Raw genomic sequence first — 14562 nt, 5'->3', positions numbered from 1 at the left:
TCTGTTCCTCTCTGTACAACTGTGACACTGAGGTGAATGGACATTTAAAGATTATTGAGTAATATCTATGAACAGTTATAGATTGATATTTTAAAATAGATCTGATTTACATGAAACATATTATTGTTTAAACTAACAGTTTATTTAATGATAGTAAAGTCATTTTCAAACTAAAGACTCAGAGACCCACTTCACTGCTGCTTTAGGTTTGTTCAGTGACTGAGAACAGTAAAATAAAGACATCAATATTAACTGTTAATGACATAAATACTGTCAGTGAATAAATGCTTGTTTTTACTGCTTTCCTTTATCTTCAAATTCTTAAATAAAATTAATAAATGATAGTCAGAGTGATGAATTAATAATTAAGAGCAACTAGTGGCTCTACAGAAAGGAGGAGACTGGTCATATTCAATTCACTTATGACCTCAGTGAAAAATGCACAACGTAAACATCTGTACAGCTGTGATACTGAAGTGTACAGTGAAGAGATGATCACATCTGATAATGAAGGAACAAATTAACAAACAAATAAAATGTCTGTTTGAGTGTTTATTAATGAATTAATCTTATGTTAACAATTTAAGGTTAAATTAATAATTAAATAATAAACTGATTGTTTGAAAGATTAATGCAGTTTTTAATAGCAGTTCATCATAATTTAAAATGTACCTTAAGATTTCTTCCCTCTAATAAATGCAGTGTTTACCATTAGTCAGTCTGCACTTATATAGTGAATATAAAGTGTTACTGTGATATTCATTAAAATAAGGCATTTACAGTATGTTATTTATAAATTATTGTTGGGAAGATATATTGCTGGAGCCTGTGATGAGACAAACACTGAAGGTGTGAGTGTAAAGAGAAGGTTCTTCACTTTACTATTAAATATTTATAGATAGAATATATAGAATGTACTGCTGTGGTAAAGAGGAAAATACATAAAGTTTTAAAGCACTCACCCTTCACACTGAGAGTAACAGGTTCACTGTAATGTGATGATAGTGATCTGTCAGTTTTCTGTCCTCTACATCGGTACTGATCTCTATTAGAGACATAATCTTCTCTGATGGTGAGAGTGTCTGTGTTTACAGTGTAATACTCAGACTGAGACACTGCAGTCCATCCACTGCCTTTACTCTTCTCCCACTGACATGTCCATCCACTATAACCCTTAATCTCACACTTCAGAGAGACTGACTCTCCCTTGAACACATCTCCCTCTGGTTCCACAGTCAGTGCAGGAGTGGGTAGAGCTACAGAGAGAAGAGAACAGAGGATTTGGAGACAGTTCCATTAAGAAAAAACACACAAAACTCTGTATAGTTGTGACACTGAGGTTATTGAACACTGAAAAGATGACCACACAGTGTCAGTCTTTTAAACACAGTTTATCTCAGAGTTAATACACAACTCAGTTTTTTTCCTCACTTTAGTAACATACTGTGTTCTTTAAACACCACTTCTCTGAAATATCACACAGTGAGCAGTACTTTCTGCAGTATCTGCTCTCTCTGAATATCCCTACAACAACAATCTTTCCTCCACATTCATCTGGACAGATCCTCCACAGAGTTTTACTGCAGTGTCGCCCACCAGCTGAGTTAATAGTGGGAGAATCAGTCAACAGAAATATTAGAAGACAAGCTGCTGTCCACTGTCTTTCAGGAATCAAACTTGCTGACATTTACTCATGTTCTTCCTGTGTGTGTGTGTGTATTTCCTCAGGGGTCTCCGGTTTCCCCCCACAGAGGTTATGTGAATTGGCTACTCAAAAACACTGTCCTGGTGTGAGTGAATGAATGTGTGTGTGTGAATGAATGTCTGTATGTGTGTATTCCCAGATATGAATTGGTCCTCTATCATGGGGGAACCCCCTAGTGGCTGATGCAGTCCTCCAGGTGGACAGTCGTTACTGGCTGAGAGGACACTGTGTGTGTTTGGGTGCTGCTTCTCACCAGTGTGTGTGTGTGTGTGTGTGGATCGAATGGTGCATGGAATGGCGTTCTGTTCAGTGTTCATTGTAAAGTGTCAGGATTTAACAAGCTGTTCAGCTGAGCTCCTGTGTAAAACCTGTTTAGTGAATTCTGGTCCTATTCCACCTTTTGGAGATGAACTTGGGCTCTTAGCTGCCTTTTGAGTCTTCACAGCTGGCTCCAGAACTGTGCTCTTCATGCAGAATATTTTAAATGAGTCTTTTTTTTAGGAATGATGGAATACACCCAGAAAATCATTTTGGCACAGTTTTAGTGGATATTATATTTTACTCTGTACTGAAAACTCAGTGGTCTAAACAGGTCTAAACAAGCCTGTCTCTCTTTTACACAGCTTCAAGTCTAGTCTAGGGATTCCATCAGCTACAGCACATAATATGACTAAACAATTTAGAGAATCCACAGAATGTACAGTGTATTGCATTTAAATCTCTGTGCAAGGGACAGGTCTGAAAGCCTTTCAGTAATGATGGTTGTGATCCTTGGGCACCAGGTGGCAATGCATTAAAGGCCATCACAATTCTGTTGTGGAAATTACTGCAGGGTGTCAGTCCATCGCTGGGCATCACACACTCACACATTCACACCGGTGGACAATGCCGCACAGCCAATCCATCCACTAACATGTGTTTTTGGATTGTGGGAGGATACAGTTCATAAAAAAAGGAAATGTAAGGAACGCTGAAGCTTAATTCATGCTGTGTTCATTAGTTTATTTAATACTTCATAATTATATATGACGTACAATAGTTGTTCATCCTGAAACTGCAGAGTTTACCATGGATCAGTCAGAACTAAATGTAAAGTATTAAGAGATATTAATAATTCTTTTCAGATTTTTAATGGAAACATTAATAGACAGAACTCTTAGAACTGCTGCTGTAAACATGAAAATGCTTTAAAAAAAGAACTGTTAAAGCACTCACCCTTCACAGTGAGAGTAAAGGTTTTGCTGTAATATGTTGATAGTGATCTGTCAGAATTCCTCCCTCTGCATCGGTACTGATCTCCGCCTGTGACAGATCTTATAGTGAGAGTGTCTGTGTTTACAGTGTAAGGCCAAGACTGAGGCACTGCACTCCATCTCCATGTATTCCACTTCTCCCACTGATATGTCCATCTAAGATCACTCTTAATCTCACACTTCAGAGTGACTGAGTCTCCACTGAACACATCTCCCTCTGGTTCTACAGTCAGTGAAGGAGTGGGTGGAGCTACAGGAAGAAGATAACAGAGGATTTAGAGACAGCTCCATTAATGAATAACACAAATGAAAAATCTACATTGCTGTGACACTGAGGTTAATGAACACTGAAGAGATGATCACAGTCTCTCCTATAAACACCTGTTTATCTCAGTAGAGTTAATAAACACCGTGGTTTTTGGCCTCCCTGTGGTGAATGCACTTTAATTCAATAATGAAACAATGAGGCCAGTACACTGGAGTTTTACACTCCTACAGTCTCTACACATCACTGGAGTCAGTGCAGTATTACAGTAGTTCACTGGAAGCTGTGTCTCCAGGCAACTGTGTATTTACAGAACTGATATCATAAAACACCAGCACCAGGACTAAAAAATTCTGCATCAGTTCATTGTAGAGAGAGGTCTGTGGTTTAAAAGAGCATCAAAATGAGGCTGAGGCTTTCAGAGGTAAAGATGTGGTGGGGGCTGAAAAAGTAATATATTGAAATAAATAAAAAAGATGGAGGGACAATTTCCAACTAGGTCACATGACTGGGTATAAAAAGAGCATTTTAGAGAGGCAGAGTCTCTCAAAAGCCAAAAATAGGCAGAGGTTCACCAATCTGTGAGAAACTCTGTCTAAAACTAGTGAAAAATTTCAGAAACATTTTCCACAAAATAAAATCGCAAAGATCTTTAAAATCTATGTGACATCTACAGTACATAATATCATCAAAATCTGGAAGGGACATGGCAGATGGTAAATACTGGATGCTTATGATCTTTGGGCTGTCAGACAGCAATCCACAAAAGCAAGTTAAATCTGTATCATGCAAAGAAGCTCTATTTCAACACGATCCAGAAATGCTTCCTATAAGTTCATTTAAAATGGACGGAGGCAAATTTGAAAACAGTTCTGTTGTCATCAAAACTTGAAATTATTTTTCAACACTACAGGTGCCGTGTCCTGTGAACTCGAGGAGCGGGATCATCCAGCTTGTCATCAGCGCACAGTTCAAAAGCCTGCATCTCTGATAGTGTGGGATTGCAATAGTGCAATAATCCTATAGTGTGGGCTTATACATCTGGAAAGGCCTGATCAATGCTGAACAGTGTATAGAGGCTTTAGAAAAAACATATACTCTGATCCAGACACTCTCTTTCAGGGAAGGTCTTGCAAGAAAATGGAAGAATTTCAGCAAGAAAATGTTAATGCACATACTGCACCCATCACAACAGCATGGCTTCACAAAAGAAGAGTTTTGAAGGTGCTGAACTGTCCACCTGCAGTCCAGACCTGTCACCAACAGAAAACATTTAGTGCTGCATGAAACAAACAAAAAAAAATCTAGCAAAGGCATCTCAGGACTGTTGAGCAGCTAGAATCCTACATCAGACAAAAATGGGGAAACATTCCTCTCCCAAACTCCAGCAATTGGTCTCTTCACTTCCCAGACGTTTACAAACAGTTATTTAAAGAAGAGGAGATGGTACACAGTGGTAGACGTGGCCCTATACCCAGTACTATATTGTGCTGCTGCCATCGAAATTCTAAATGAGTTAATACATTTCATGAAATGGTAAAATGTCTCACTTGTGTTCTATGTTCTATTGTGAATAAAATATGGGCCTGTATCATTAGCAAATAATTGCATTCTGTTTTTATTTACATTCATGTCTATTTTACACACTGTCCCATTTTTTTTAAAATTGGGGTTGTAGATTTAAAACAAAAAACAAAAAAAATAATAAAATAGGGAATGAACATGTGACAGGGAAGTGCACATCAGCACAAAAGCCTGAGAAATATTTGACTAATAGCAGATGAAATGGAAATGGTAAAGACTGCTGTAAAATCTAGGTCTATATATTATAAACAATAGAAAGACTGTTGTGTGTTTGTGTTCAGACAGAAGCTCATCTGTCTCTGGTCTGCTGCACACACTTGGTTTTTATTCCCACAAATATAAAGCATTAGAACATTATTTTCACATCATGTGACATAATTTCTCTTAAACAGAGACCCATTTCAAAGCCTCAGTGAAGCTCAGTGAACAGAACCAAAACAAATGTTTTTATTTTTTGCCATTTCACAAAAATGTCCATGTTGTGTTAATACAAACTGTATCGCACGTTAAAGGCTGATTGCAATGTGTATGACAGTGTTTGACTCACCAGTAACTATTAGCCTGAGTGCATCACTGTAGTGGGTGAAGTAGAGTGGGTTTCCTCTCCCAGCTCTGCACCAGTACTGTCCTCCATCAGAGTCACTGACTGAGCTGATGGTGTAGAAGTGTGTTTCAGTGCTGATCTCATTCTCAGGGTTGTGTGTGTGTTTGGACCAGTAAAACGTCCATCCAGCAGACTGACCCAGCTCACAGAACAGAACCACTGGCTGTCCTCTCAGTGCAGGTCCTTTACGGCTTGATGTGAGCTCAGGTTTAGGTTTTTCTGTTAAATAATGTTAAAATAAAATGTTCGTATTTCTAATGTATATTATTTACTTTATAGTGTAGGGTTAGCATTTGCATTAATATTTAGAATCATTTCCATTAAATCATGTGTTCCCGGTCTTGGAGGCTCCTTTGTTAAATAGATTTCAGTGTTTTATTTCATTAATTAGATTATTTATGTCTAGGTGATTAAATGCATCAGGAATGTTTCAACGGTGTTTAAAAACCACAGCATTTTATCTGTTCCTGTCTGTACAACTGTGACACTGAGGTGAATGGATGTTTAAAGATTATTGAGTAATATCTATGAACAGTTATAGATTGATATTTTAAAATAGATCTGATTTACATGAAACATATTACTGTTTTAACTAACAGTTTATTTAATGATAGTTAAGTCATTTTCAAATTAAACTCAGAGACCCACTTCACTGCTGCTTTAGGTTTGTTCAGTGACTGAGAACAGTAAAATAAAGACATCAATATTAACTGTTAATGACATAAATACTGTCAGTGAATAAATGTTTGTTTTCAGTGATTTCATTTATCTTCAAATGCTTAAATAACATATTAATAAATGATAGTCATAGAGTGATGAATGAATAATTAAGAGCAACTAGTGGCTCTACAGAAAGGAGGAGACTGGTCATATTCAATTCATTTAGGACCTCAGTGAAAAATGCACAACGTAAACATCTGTACAGCTGTGATACTGAAGTGTACAGTGAAGAGATGATCACATCTGATAATGAAGGAACAAATTAACAAACAAATAAAATGTCTGAGTGTTTATTAATGAATTAATCTTATGTTAACAATTTAAGGTTAAATTAATAATTAAATAATAAACTGATTGATTGTTTGAAAGATTAATGCAGTTTTTAATAGCAGTTCATCATAATTTAAAATGTACCTTAAGATTTCTTCCCTCTAATAAATGCAGTGTTTACCATTAGTCAGTCTGCACTTATATAGTGAATATAAAGTGTCACTGTGATATTCATTAAAATAACAAGGCATTTACAGTATGTTATTTATAATTTATTGTGGGGAAGATATATTGCTGGAGCCTGTGCTGAGACAAACACTGAAGGTGTCAGTGTAAAGAGAAGGTTCTTCACTTTACTATTAAATATTTATAGATAGAATATATAGAATGTACTGCTGTGGTAAAGAGGAAAATACATAAAGTGTTAAAGCACTCACCCTTCACACTGAGAGTAACAGGTTCACTGTAATGTGATGATAGTGATCTGTCAGTTTTCTGTCCTCTGCATCGGTACTGATCTCTATTAGAGACATAATCTTCTCTGATGGTGAGAGTGTCTGTGTTTACAGTGTAATACTCAGACTGAGACACTGCAGTCCATTTACTGCCTTTACTCTTCTCCCACTGATATATCCATCCACTATAACCCTTAATCTCACACTTCAGAGAGATTGACTCTCCCCTGAACACATCTCCCTCTGGTTCCACAGTCAGTGAAGGAGTGGGTAGAGCTACAGGGAGAAAAGAACAGAGGATTTAGAGACAGTTCCATTAAGAAAAACACACATTAAAACTCTGTATAGTTGTGACACTGAGGTTAATGAACACTGAAGAGATGACCACACAGTGTCAGTCTTTTAAACAAAGTTTATCTCAATGGAGTTAATACACAACTCAGTTTTTGTCTCTCACTTTAGTAACATACTGTGTTCTTTAAACACCACTTCTCTGAAATATCACACAGTGAGCAGTACTTTCTGCAGAATCTGCTCTCTCTGAATATCCCTACAACAACAACCTTTCCTCCACATTCATCTGGACAGATCCTCCACAGAGTTTTACTGCAGTGTCTCACACCAGCTGAGTTAATAGTGGGAGATTCAGTCAACAGAAATATTAGAAGACAAGCTGCTGTCCACTGTCTTTCAGGAATCAAACTTTCTGACATTTAGTTTCCATGTTCTACCCGTGTGTGTGTGTATTTTTCCTCAGGGGTCTCCTGTTTCCCCCCCACAGACCATAAACATGGAGGTTATGTGAATTGGCTACTCAAAAACACCGTCGTAGTGTGAGTGAATGAATGTGTGTGTGAATGAATGTCTTTGTGTGTGTGTGTCCCAGATATGGATTGGCACTCTGTCATGGGTGAATCCCCTAGTGGCTGATGCAGTCCTCCAGGTGGACAGTCGTTACTGGCTGAGAGGACACTGTGTGTGTTTGGGTGCTGCTTCTCACCAGTGTGTGTGTGTGTGTGGATCGAATGGTGCATGGAATGGCGTTCTGTTCAGTGTTCATTGTAAAGTGTCAGGATTTAACAAGCTGTTCAGCTGAGCTCCTGTGTAAAACCTGTTTAGTGAATTCTGGTCCTATTCCACCTTTTGGAGATGAACTTGGGCTCTTAGCTGCCTTTTGAGTCTTCACAGCTGGCTCCAGAACTGTGCTCTTCATGCAGAATATTTTAAATGAGTCTTTTTTTTAGGAATGATGGAATACACCCAGAAAATCATTTTGGCACAGTTTTAGTGGATATTATATTTTACTCTGTACTGAAAACTCAGTGGTCTAAACAGGTTTAAACAAGCCTGTCTCTCTTTTACACAGCTTCAAATCTAGTCTAGGGCTTCCATCAGCTACAGCACATAATATGAATAAACAATTCAGAGAATCCACAGAATGTACAGCGTATTGAATTAAAATCTCTGTGCAAGGGACAGGCCTGAAAGCCTTTCAGTAATGATGGTGGTGATCTTTGGGCACCAGGTGGCAATGCATTAAAAGTCATCACAATTCTGTTGTGGAAATTACTGCAGGGTGCCAGTCCATCGCTGGGTATCACACACTCACACATTCACACCAGTAGACAATGCTGCACAGCCAATCCATCCACTAACGTGTGTTTTTAGATTGTGGGAGGATACAGTTCATAAAAAAAGAAAATGTAAGGAACGCTGAAGTTTAATTCATGCTGTGTTCATTAGTTTATTTAATACTTCATAATTATATATGACGTACAATAGTTGTTCATCCTGAAACTGCAGAGTTTACCATGGATCAGTCAGAACTAAATGTAAAGTATTAAGAGATATAAATTAAATTTTTGCTGAGAAAAAGAAATTAAATTTCTGCATGCAACAAAACATTTTTAACTAAAAAAAGACGTCGGGTTGAAGGTTAAGTAAGATACTCAATGTCTATTTGTGTCCTTTTAGTAATGGAAAAATAGGCAGAACTTAAATTATACACGGGCAGCAAACAAAAACGCTGTCCTCTCTCTGCGTGCCCTCATTATTTTACTGGCGCCGTGCAGTCAGCGGTCAAAAAGTTCAAGAAACGGCTCACTGGCGGGTGTCGCACGTTGGAAGTTGTGACGTGTATTAAGAGCGACAAAATATTTTAAATAATAAAATATTTTAGATGTTACAAGATCGCCATAATCTTCATAGAATTACATTTTGAAAATGAACGAATCAAAATAAAATACATTTTAATTAAATTCTCATTAATTATTTTCAAAAGCTGAGCCGCATCAGAGGGATCAAAGAGTCGCATGCGGCTCTGGAGTCGCAGGTTGCTGACCCCTGGGCTAAATAAAAGTGATGACCAATGAGAAGCGCATATTCTGTTTAGGAGCATGTACCCACCGTCTTGCTGGGGGTGTCAGTTTAAAACAAATCACCCGTTTTAACAGTCCAATCGCAGAAATATGTTGCGTCCAATACGCAACACGGCTTTTAGTGTCCAAATACGGAAATACGGATTTTAAAGTATTTTATTTGATAACACTATTCTGCAGTGAAATTAGGGAACACCGTTAAATTTAGGGCACCTTCAAGTGTTCCCTAGTGCTCCCCCTTCTACCTGTCTGTGATATGAAGCGGTTGTTCAGCTGCTGGCCGCATTTGTGGATCAGACTACGTTTGTATTTGGAGAGGGTGAAATGCGAAAGGAAAGTCTCAATGCAAAAACACGCGAGAGGAAATGAACAAATGCACATCATGGAAAACTCGTCAGTGACTTGATCGACAAATGCACATTCAACAATTTACAAATACATTTTTAATTCGAGACTTCGACTTTACAAATATTTGCAATGTAAATTTAAACAAAGGTGTTTATTTTCGCATAAAATTGTGATATATCTATGAAAACCAAAAAGCTGTATTTATGAATGTACCCAGTAAACAATTAGCCGTTGATTCAACGTTGAAATAACGTAATGACTGCCGTCTAATCAACATTCTCTTAAGGTTTTATATGAAAGTTGAAAAGACATCCAAACACAGACATTGAAAAGACGACTATTAGACGTATTTTGGATGTTATTGGTCCAGAAATATATTTCTTGTATAAAACGCGTTTTGGACGTCCATTACGTTATCGATTGGTCGCCACTTAACTAACTTATTAAGATGGATTTTGGACGTCCATTGATGTTTAAAATATGTCCTTGACGGACAGACTACTTTTAGACCTATTTTGAACGTCCAGGGACGTTCCTTGTTTACTGGGTAACTGTATTTGTACAAATTGCAGTCTGTGAGACACAGATTGGGATGTATTCATTTGTGAACAGTGAAACATATTTGGGACTTGTGTTTAATTTTTGGATTAACATTTACGCATTTGTAAAGTATTTTGAGACTAATCAGCCGTTGATTCAATGTTGAAATAACGTAATGGTTGCCGTCTAATCAACGTTCTCTTAAGGTTGAAAATGAAAGTTCAATGTCTGTGTTTGGACGTCTTTTCAAAAGACGACTATTAGACGTATTTTGGATGTCCATTAACGTTATTAATTGGTCCCGAAATAAATTACTTGTATAAAATGCGCTTTGGACGTCCACTGACGTTATCGATTGGTCACCACTTAACTAACTTATTAAGATGGATTTTTGACGTCCATTGACGTTTAAAATATGTCCTTGATAGACAGACTACTTTTAGACCTATTTTGAATGTCCAGGGACGTTCCATGTTTACTGGGATCTCTCTCCATAGTTCCCTCTCTCTAAGAACATCTTTCAAGTTGTCTTTGTATTTACATACTATATTTCTTTAGAACCGTCATGCTGCCAGCTGCATATTCTCATCTATCAGTTGTCGCACCTCATAGTGCAGACGGAGATAGATAAACTCCTTTAAAACAGAGCTTAAACATCCCTCTAGCTGCTCCTCATCCCGTATTGTTGCTGTTTTCTCCACGTCTTGGCTAAGTCGTGCTGCTGCTTTGTTATAGATTAGTACCACTTTGCACGTGAAATTGTTTTTGTTTGTTTGTTTCTGTTTATTTTTGTTTTTGGTTAATTTTTGGTTTGGTTTTGTCTTCAAGACGCAGTTAATTTATTTTGCAACAGTTGTATTTTTTGGTAATTGTTTTTTTTTTGTTTAAAAAGTTTTTAATTTCCATTTTATTTAAAAGTTTCAGATTATATTTGTGTTAATTTTTGGGTTTAGTTAGTTGGTTATTTTCCAATTCTGTGCTTACTTATTTTTTTTTCATATTATTTTTCTGTGCTTTCATTAAGTGTACACTGTATATTGTTTTTCATTTGATTATTCGTTTATTTTGGTTTTGTTGTTATAATTGGTTATTTTTCTTTTGAGTTTGTGTCCGAATTATTTTACTTTTAAAGTGTGTTTAAATATTTGTTTTTGTTAAAGTATCTTTCTTTAGTTGTGGAAGTTAGCTTATAGCACCTTGTTGTGATATAGAAATTGACTGATCTTTATAATGAATGTTGATGTATTAATTTAAAAGCTGCAGCTAAGTATTTGTGTTTTAGGTCAATGTGTGAATGTGTAAATCATTGAAATAAAATCACATCATATTGAAAATAAATTGAGTGTGGAAAACGGATCTCTGTCTCCAACAAACAAACCTGGGTCGTTTGGCTAGTTTTTACTAGTCTTATTTCCTGAGGTGAAATTTCTCAGGTGGCGTAGTCAGACTATAATCACAGGGTTTATTTAATAACATATAGAGTTGATGGGGATACATAGATAGAGAGACCTAGACAGAGAATTACCAACAGAATAGAGAGAGAGAGAGAGACAAACTTTCAAGGTACTAGTAGATTAGAGAGCTACAAACAGACAACCCCAAATTAAGACAAGAAGTTCACGAAATGTCCACCCAAAGGAACTTAAATACACACCACAGACAAGGAACACCTGGGACAGAAAACGAGGGGGCAGAACCACAAAGGAGGCACAATGAGAGGGTGGAGCCAACGCAGAGACGAGGGAGACAGGAACAAAACATGTCATGACATCTCTAAACAGCAGAGCTGTTCTTTGTTGGGTTTTGATTGTACAGCACTTTGACAGGCCTCCGTGGTTTTTAAAGGTGCTTTAGAAATAAAGTTTGACTCGACTTGTTCTTGTACATCCTCAAAATCAAAAATGTACCCTGTCTAAATTCACTCCTATTGATAAGAAAACTCCAGCAGGTAAAACAACTTACATGCATAATAGATGTGTTTCCTGCCCACTTCATGAATGAAGTCTTCTGTTGCCTGTGTGAGGACATACTGCAAATAATATATAGTCACTCCTTCAGGGATCTCCCCTCGAGTGCTACAAACTGCAGTCATGAAGTCTCTCTTAAAAAGAGCAACTTAGACAGTAGTATCCTGAATAACTACTGACCAATCTCTAATCTTCCATTCCTAGGCCAAATCACTAATGCATGGATGTCCTAAATGACATCCATCTGAACTCAGACATCAGTGAAATATCAGTGATAGAGCTTCTTGATCTTAGTGCTGCATGTGTTACTGTTGATCACAGGGTCTTTTTAGACAAACTAGAGAACTGGGTGTGGCTTTCAAGAAGAGATGGTTAAGATCATATCTGGAGGGTAGAAATTATTTTATTTCTAGTTACTAGTTGCGTGAATATAAATAATAAAATAGCCTATCAAAGTTATGCAGAAGGCAATCTATTTATTATTTAGTATATAAGACCGTCTGTGAGGAGTTTGGTGTGTTCCTGCCTTGCGCGCATTGATTCTGGGTGGGCTCCAGACCAACCGTGACCCTGAACTGGATAAGGGCTTACAGACAATAAATGAATAAATTAATAAAACAATTCAAAGTTTTATTGTAATATTCACAGAGAAACAAGCAGTAACGCTGTACAATGAAATCCTTAATCTGCACTACCTCCCAGACTAAAAGTACCAACAGTTACAATATACATCATAAATACTAAGTACTTAGCAGAAAGGCACAAAAACAATATACAATTCACCTCAGCAGATGAGACTGTGAGAGCTGGCCCATGTGACTCCACACTCATTGTAACCAACTTTGGAGGTGCTTTGTGGAAGATAAATGTCATTCAGCTCATCTGGTAAAGCAGCATGGCAGTCGATTTCCCCTCTTTACTTGTTCTAGTAGTCACTGAGCTGTTTTAGTCCTTTCCATATGTGCCTGGTGTCAGTGGTGCTGTAATGTTGCTCCAGCTTGAGACTGTACTGTCCCTTGGCCTCTCTAATTGACATCAGGGTTGCCTGAGATAAATGCAGTGAAGTGGGCACGCAGCATGGACAGAACCTGCCAGCTGGTACTAGCAAAGCAGCCTTAAAGAATGTGATCTGCTTCTTCAGTCCATGCTTTAACTATCCTACTTGCTGGTGGAGCTTGCTTGAGAACTGGCCTATACGATGGGTAGAGGAAGATGGACATGTGATCTGATTGTCCAAAGTGATACACTGCAGTAGACATTGTCCGAAGATTTGTTCTCCCTGGTTGGAAATTTCTCAAACTGGTGAAATTTGGGTAGAACAGTCCTTAGATTGCAGTGATTGAAATCACCTGCCACAATGAACATAGCATGCTTTGTTAGGGTGCTTTGTTTCCTGCATGCTGATGGCATTATAGAGACGTCCCAGTGCAGCTGAGGAGTTGGCTTGTGGAGGGATATAGGTGGCCAGGGTGAAAACAGTGGAGAATTCCCTTGGTAAATAAAATGGTGTGCACTTCAGCATCAACATCGGGCGAACAGTGTTTGTGTAGAATCTGAACATCTGTGCACCATGCATTGTTAGCATACACACAACATCCACCTCCCCTATTTATTGTCGACACTCTTTTCTGTCAGTCCTGTAAGGTTGTCCCAGGAGAGTTTCATGTCATTCACACATTTAGATACTTCTTCTAATCTGTATTTTCCTGTGGCTGTGTCATGCATTGTTTTAATACTCAAAAGTTCCTCTGTAACATAAGCTGGAGTCCTCTCCAAAGATGAACATTGCCAGACGTGCAGTGCCAGTCTTGTCCGTGTTTTCATCCAAAGCAAGGGAATACGCACTAAAGTCTTTTCTCTTTTTTTATCCACTGTGTTTGTTTGTTTCAGTGGCAGCCTCACACATCAGATCAATAACTGTATTTTTGCTGAGACTTATATTTGAAAGTGTTTGCTCTTTATCTGGACACAAGATGTCACACTTGACGCTCTTCAAAAACTCTCCCTCTGTAAAAGGCCTAGCTTTCACTGCAGCTTCACTTTGTTATTTTGCTTTTGTGAACATAGTTTTCTCTAACACCAGAATCTTTTTAAACTCTTCTGCCTCCTGTAGCTTCTGCTGAATGTCCAGGTTTTGTACTTGCCCTGCTGGTTTGTCTCATAGTTCCAGCTTATGCTATATTCTTTAATTACAGCCACGGTAGTTCCACAAACAAGACACAGGTTTAGTTCCAATGTCAACAAACAGGTTCTCTGCAGGTTTTCAGAGTCAATGTGTCATTAGCAGCGGAAACAGCTATTGCATAGTGGGATTTGTAGTGTGAGTGGTGGGCATGCTATACACCAGTGGGCCATTAATTATAGCCATATGAACTATCTCTTAGGCCATATATAGAGCAGGGGTGTCAAACTCAAGTCCTAATCCTCATGATCAAGTACGGGTGAATATTAATTGATTTATTGATTCATTATT

At 37.8% G+C, this 14562-nt stretch overlaps 1 protein-coding gene across 1 annotated transcript in view; it reads right to left on the bottom strand.

Annotated features, from left to right (window-relative positions):
• LOC136707273 (leukocyte immunoglobulin-like receptor subfamily A member 3) overlaps nucleotides 1–14562 on the bottom strand; it is a 34928-nt gene that overhangs the window by 7582 nt on the left and 12784 nt on the right. The window contains exons 4-7 of the mRNA XM_066681253.1: nucleotides 6839–7132; nucleotides 5355–5630; nucleotides 2921–3208; nucleotides 963–1256 (exon numbers count right to left, since the gene is read on the bottom strand). Coding sequence (XP_066537350.1) covers nucleotides 963–1256; nucleotides 2921–3208; nucleotides 5355–5630; nucleotides 6839–7132 — 1152 coding nt within the window. The remainder of the gene's footprint in view (nucleotides 1–962; nucleotides 1257–2920; nucleotides 3209–5354; nucleotides 5631–6838; nucleotides 7133–14562) is intronic.

This window comes from Hoplias malabaricus, chromosome 9 (genome assembly GCF_029633855.1).
Source record: "Hoplias malabaricus isolate fHopMal1 chromosome 9, fHopMal1.hap1, whole genome shotgun sequence".
NCBI classification, from domain to species: Eukaryota; Metazoa; Chordata; class Actinopteri; order Characiformes; family Erythrinidae; genus Hoplias; species Hoplias malabaricus.
Note: the sequence above shows the minus strand (reverse complement) of the source record. Positions and strands in the feature narration are given on the sequence as shown.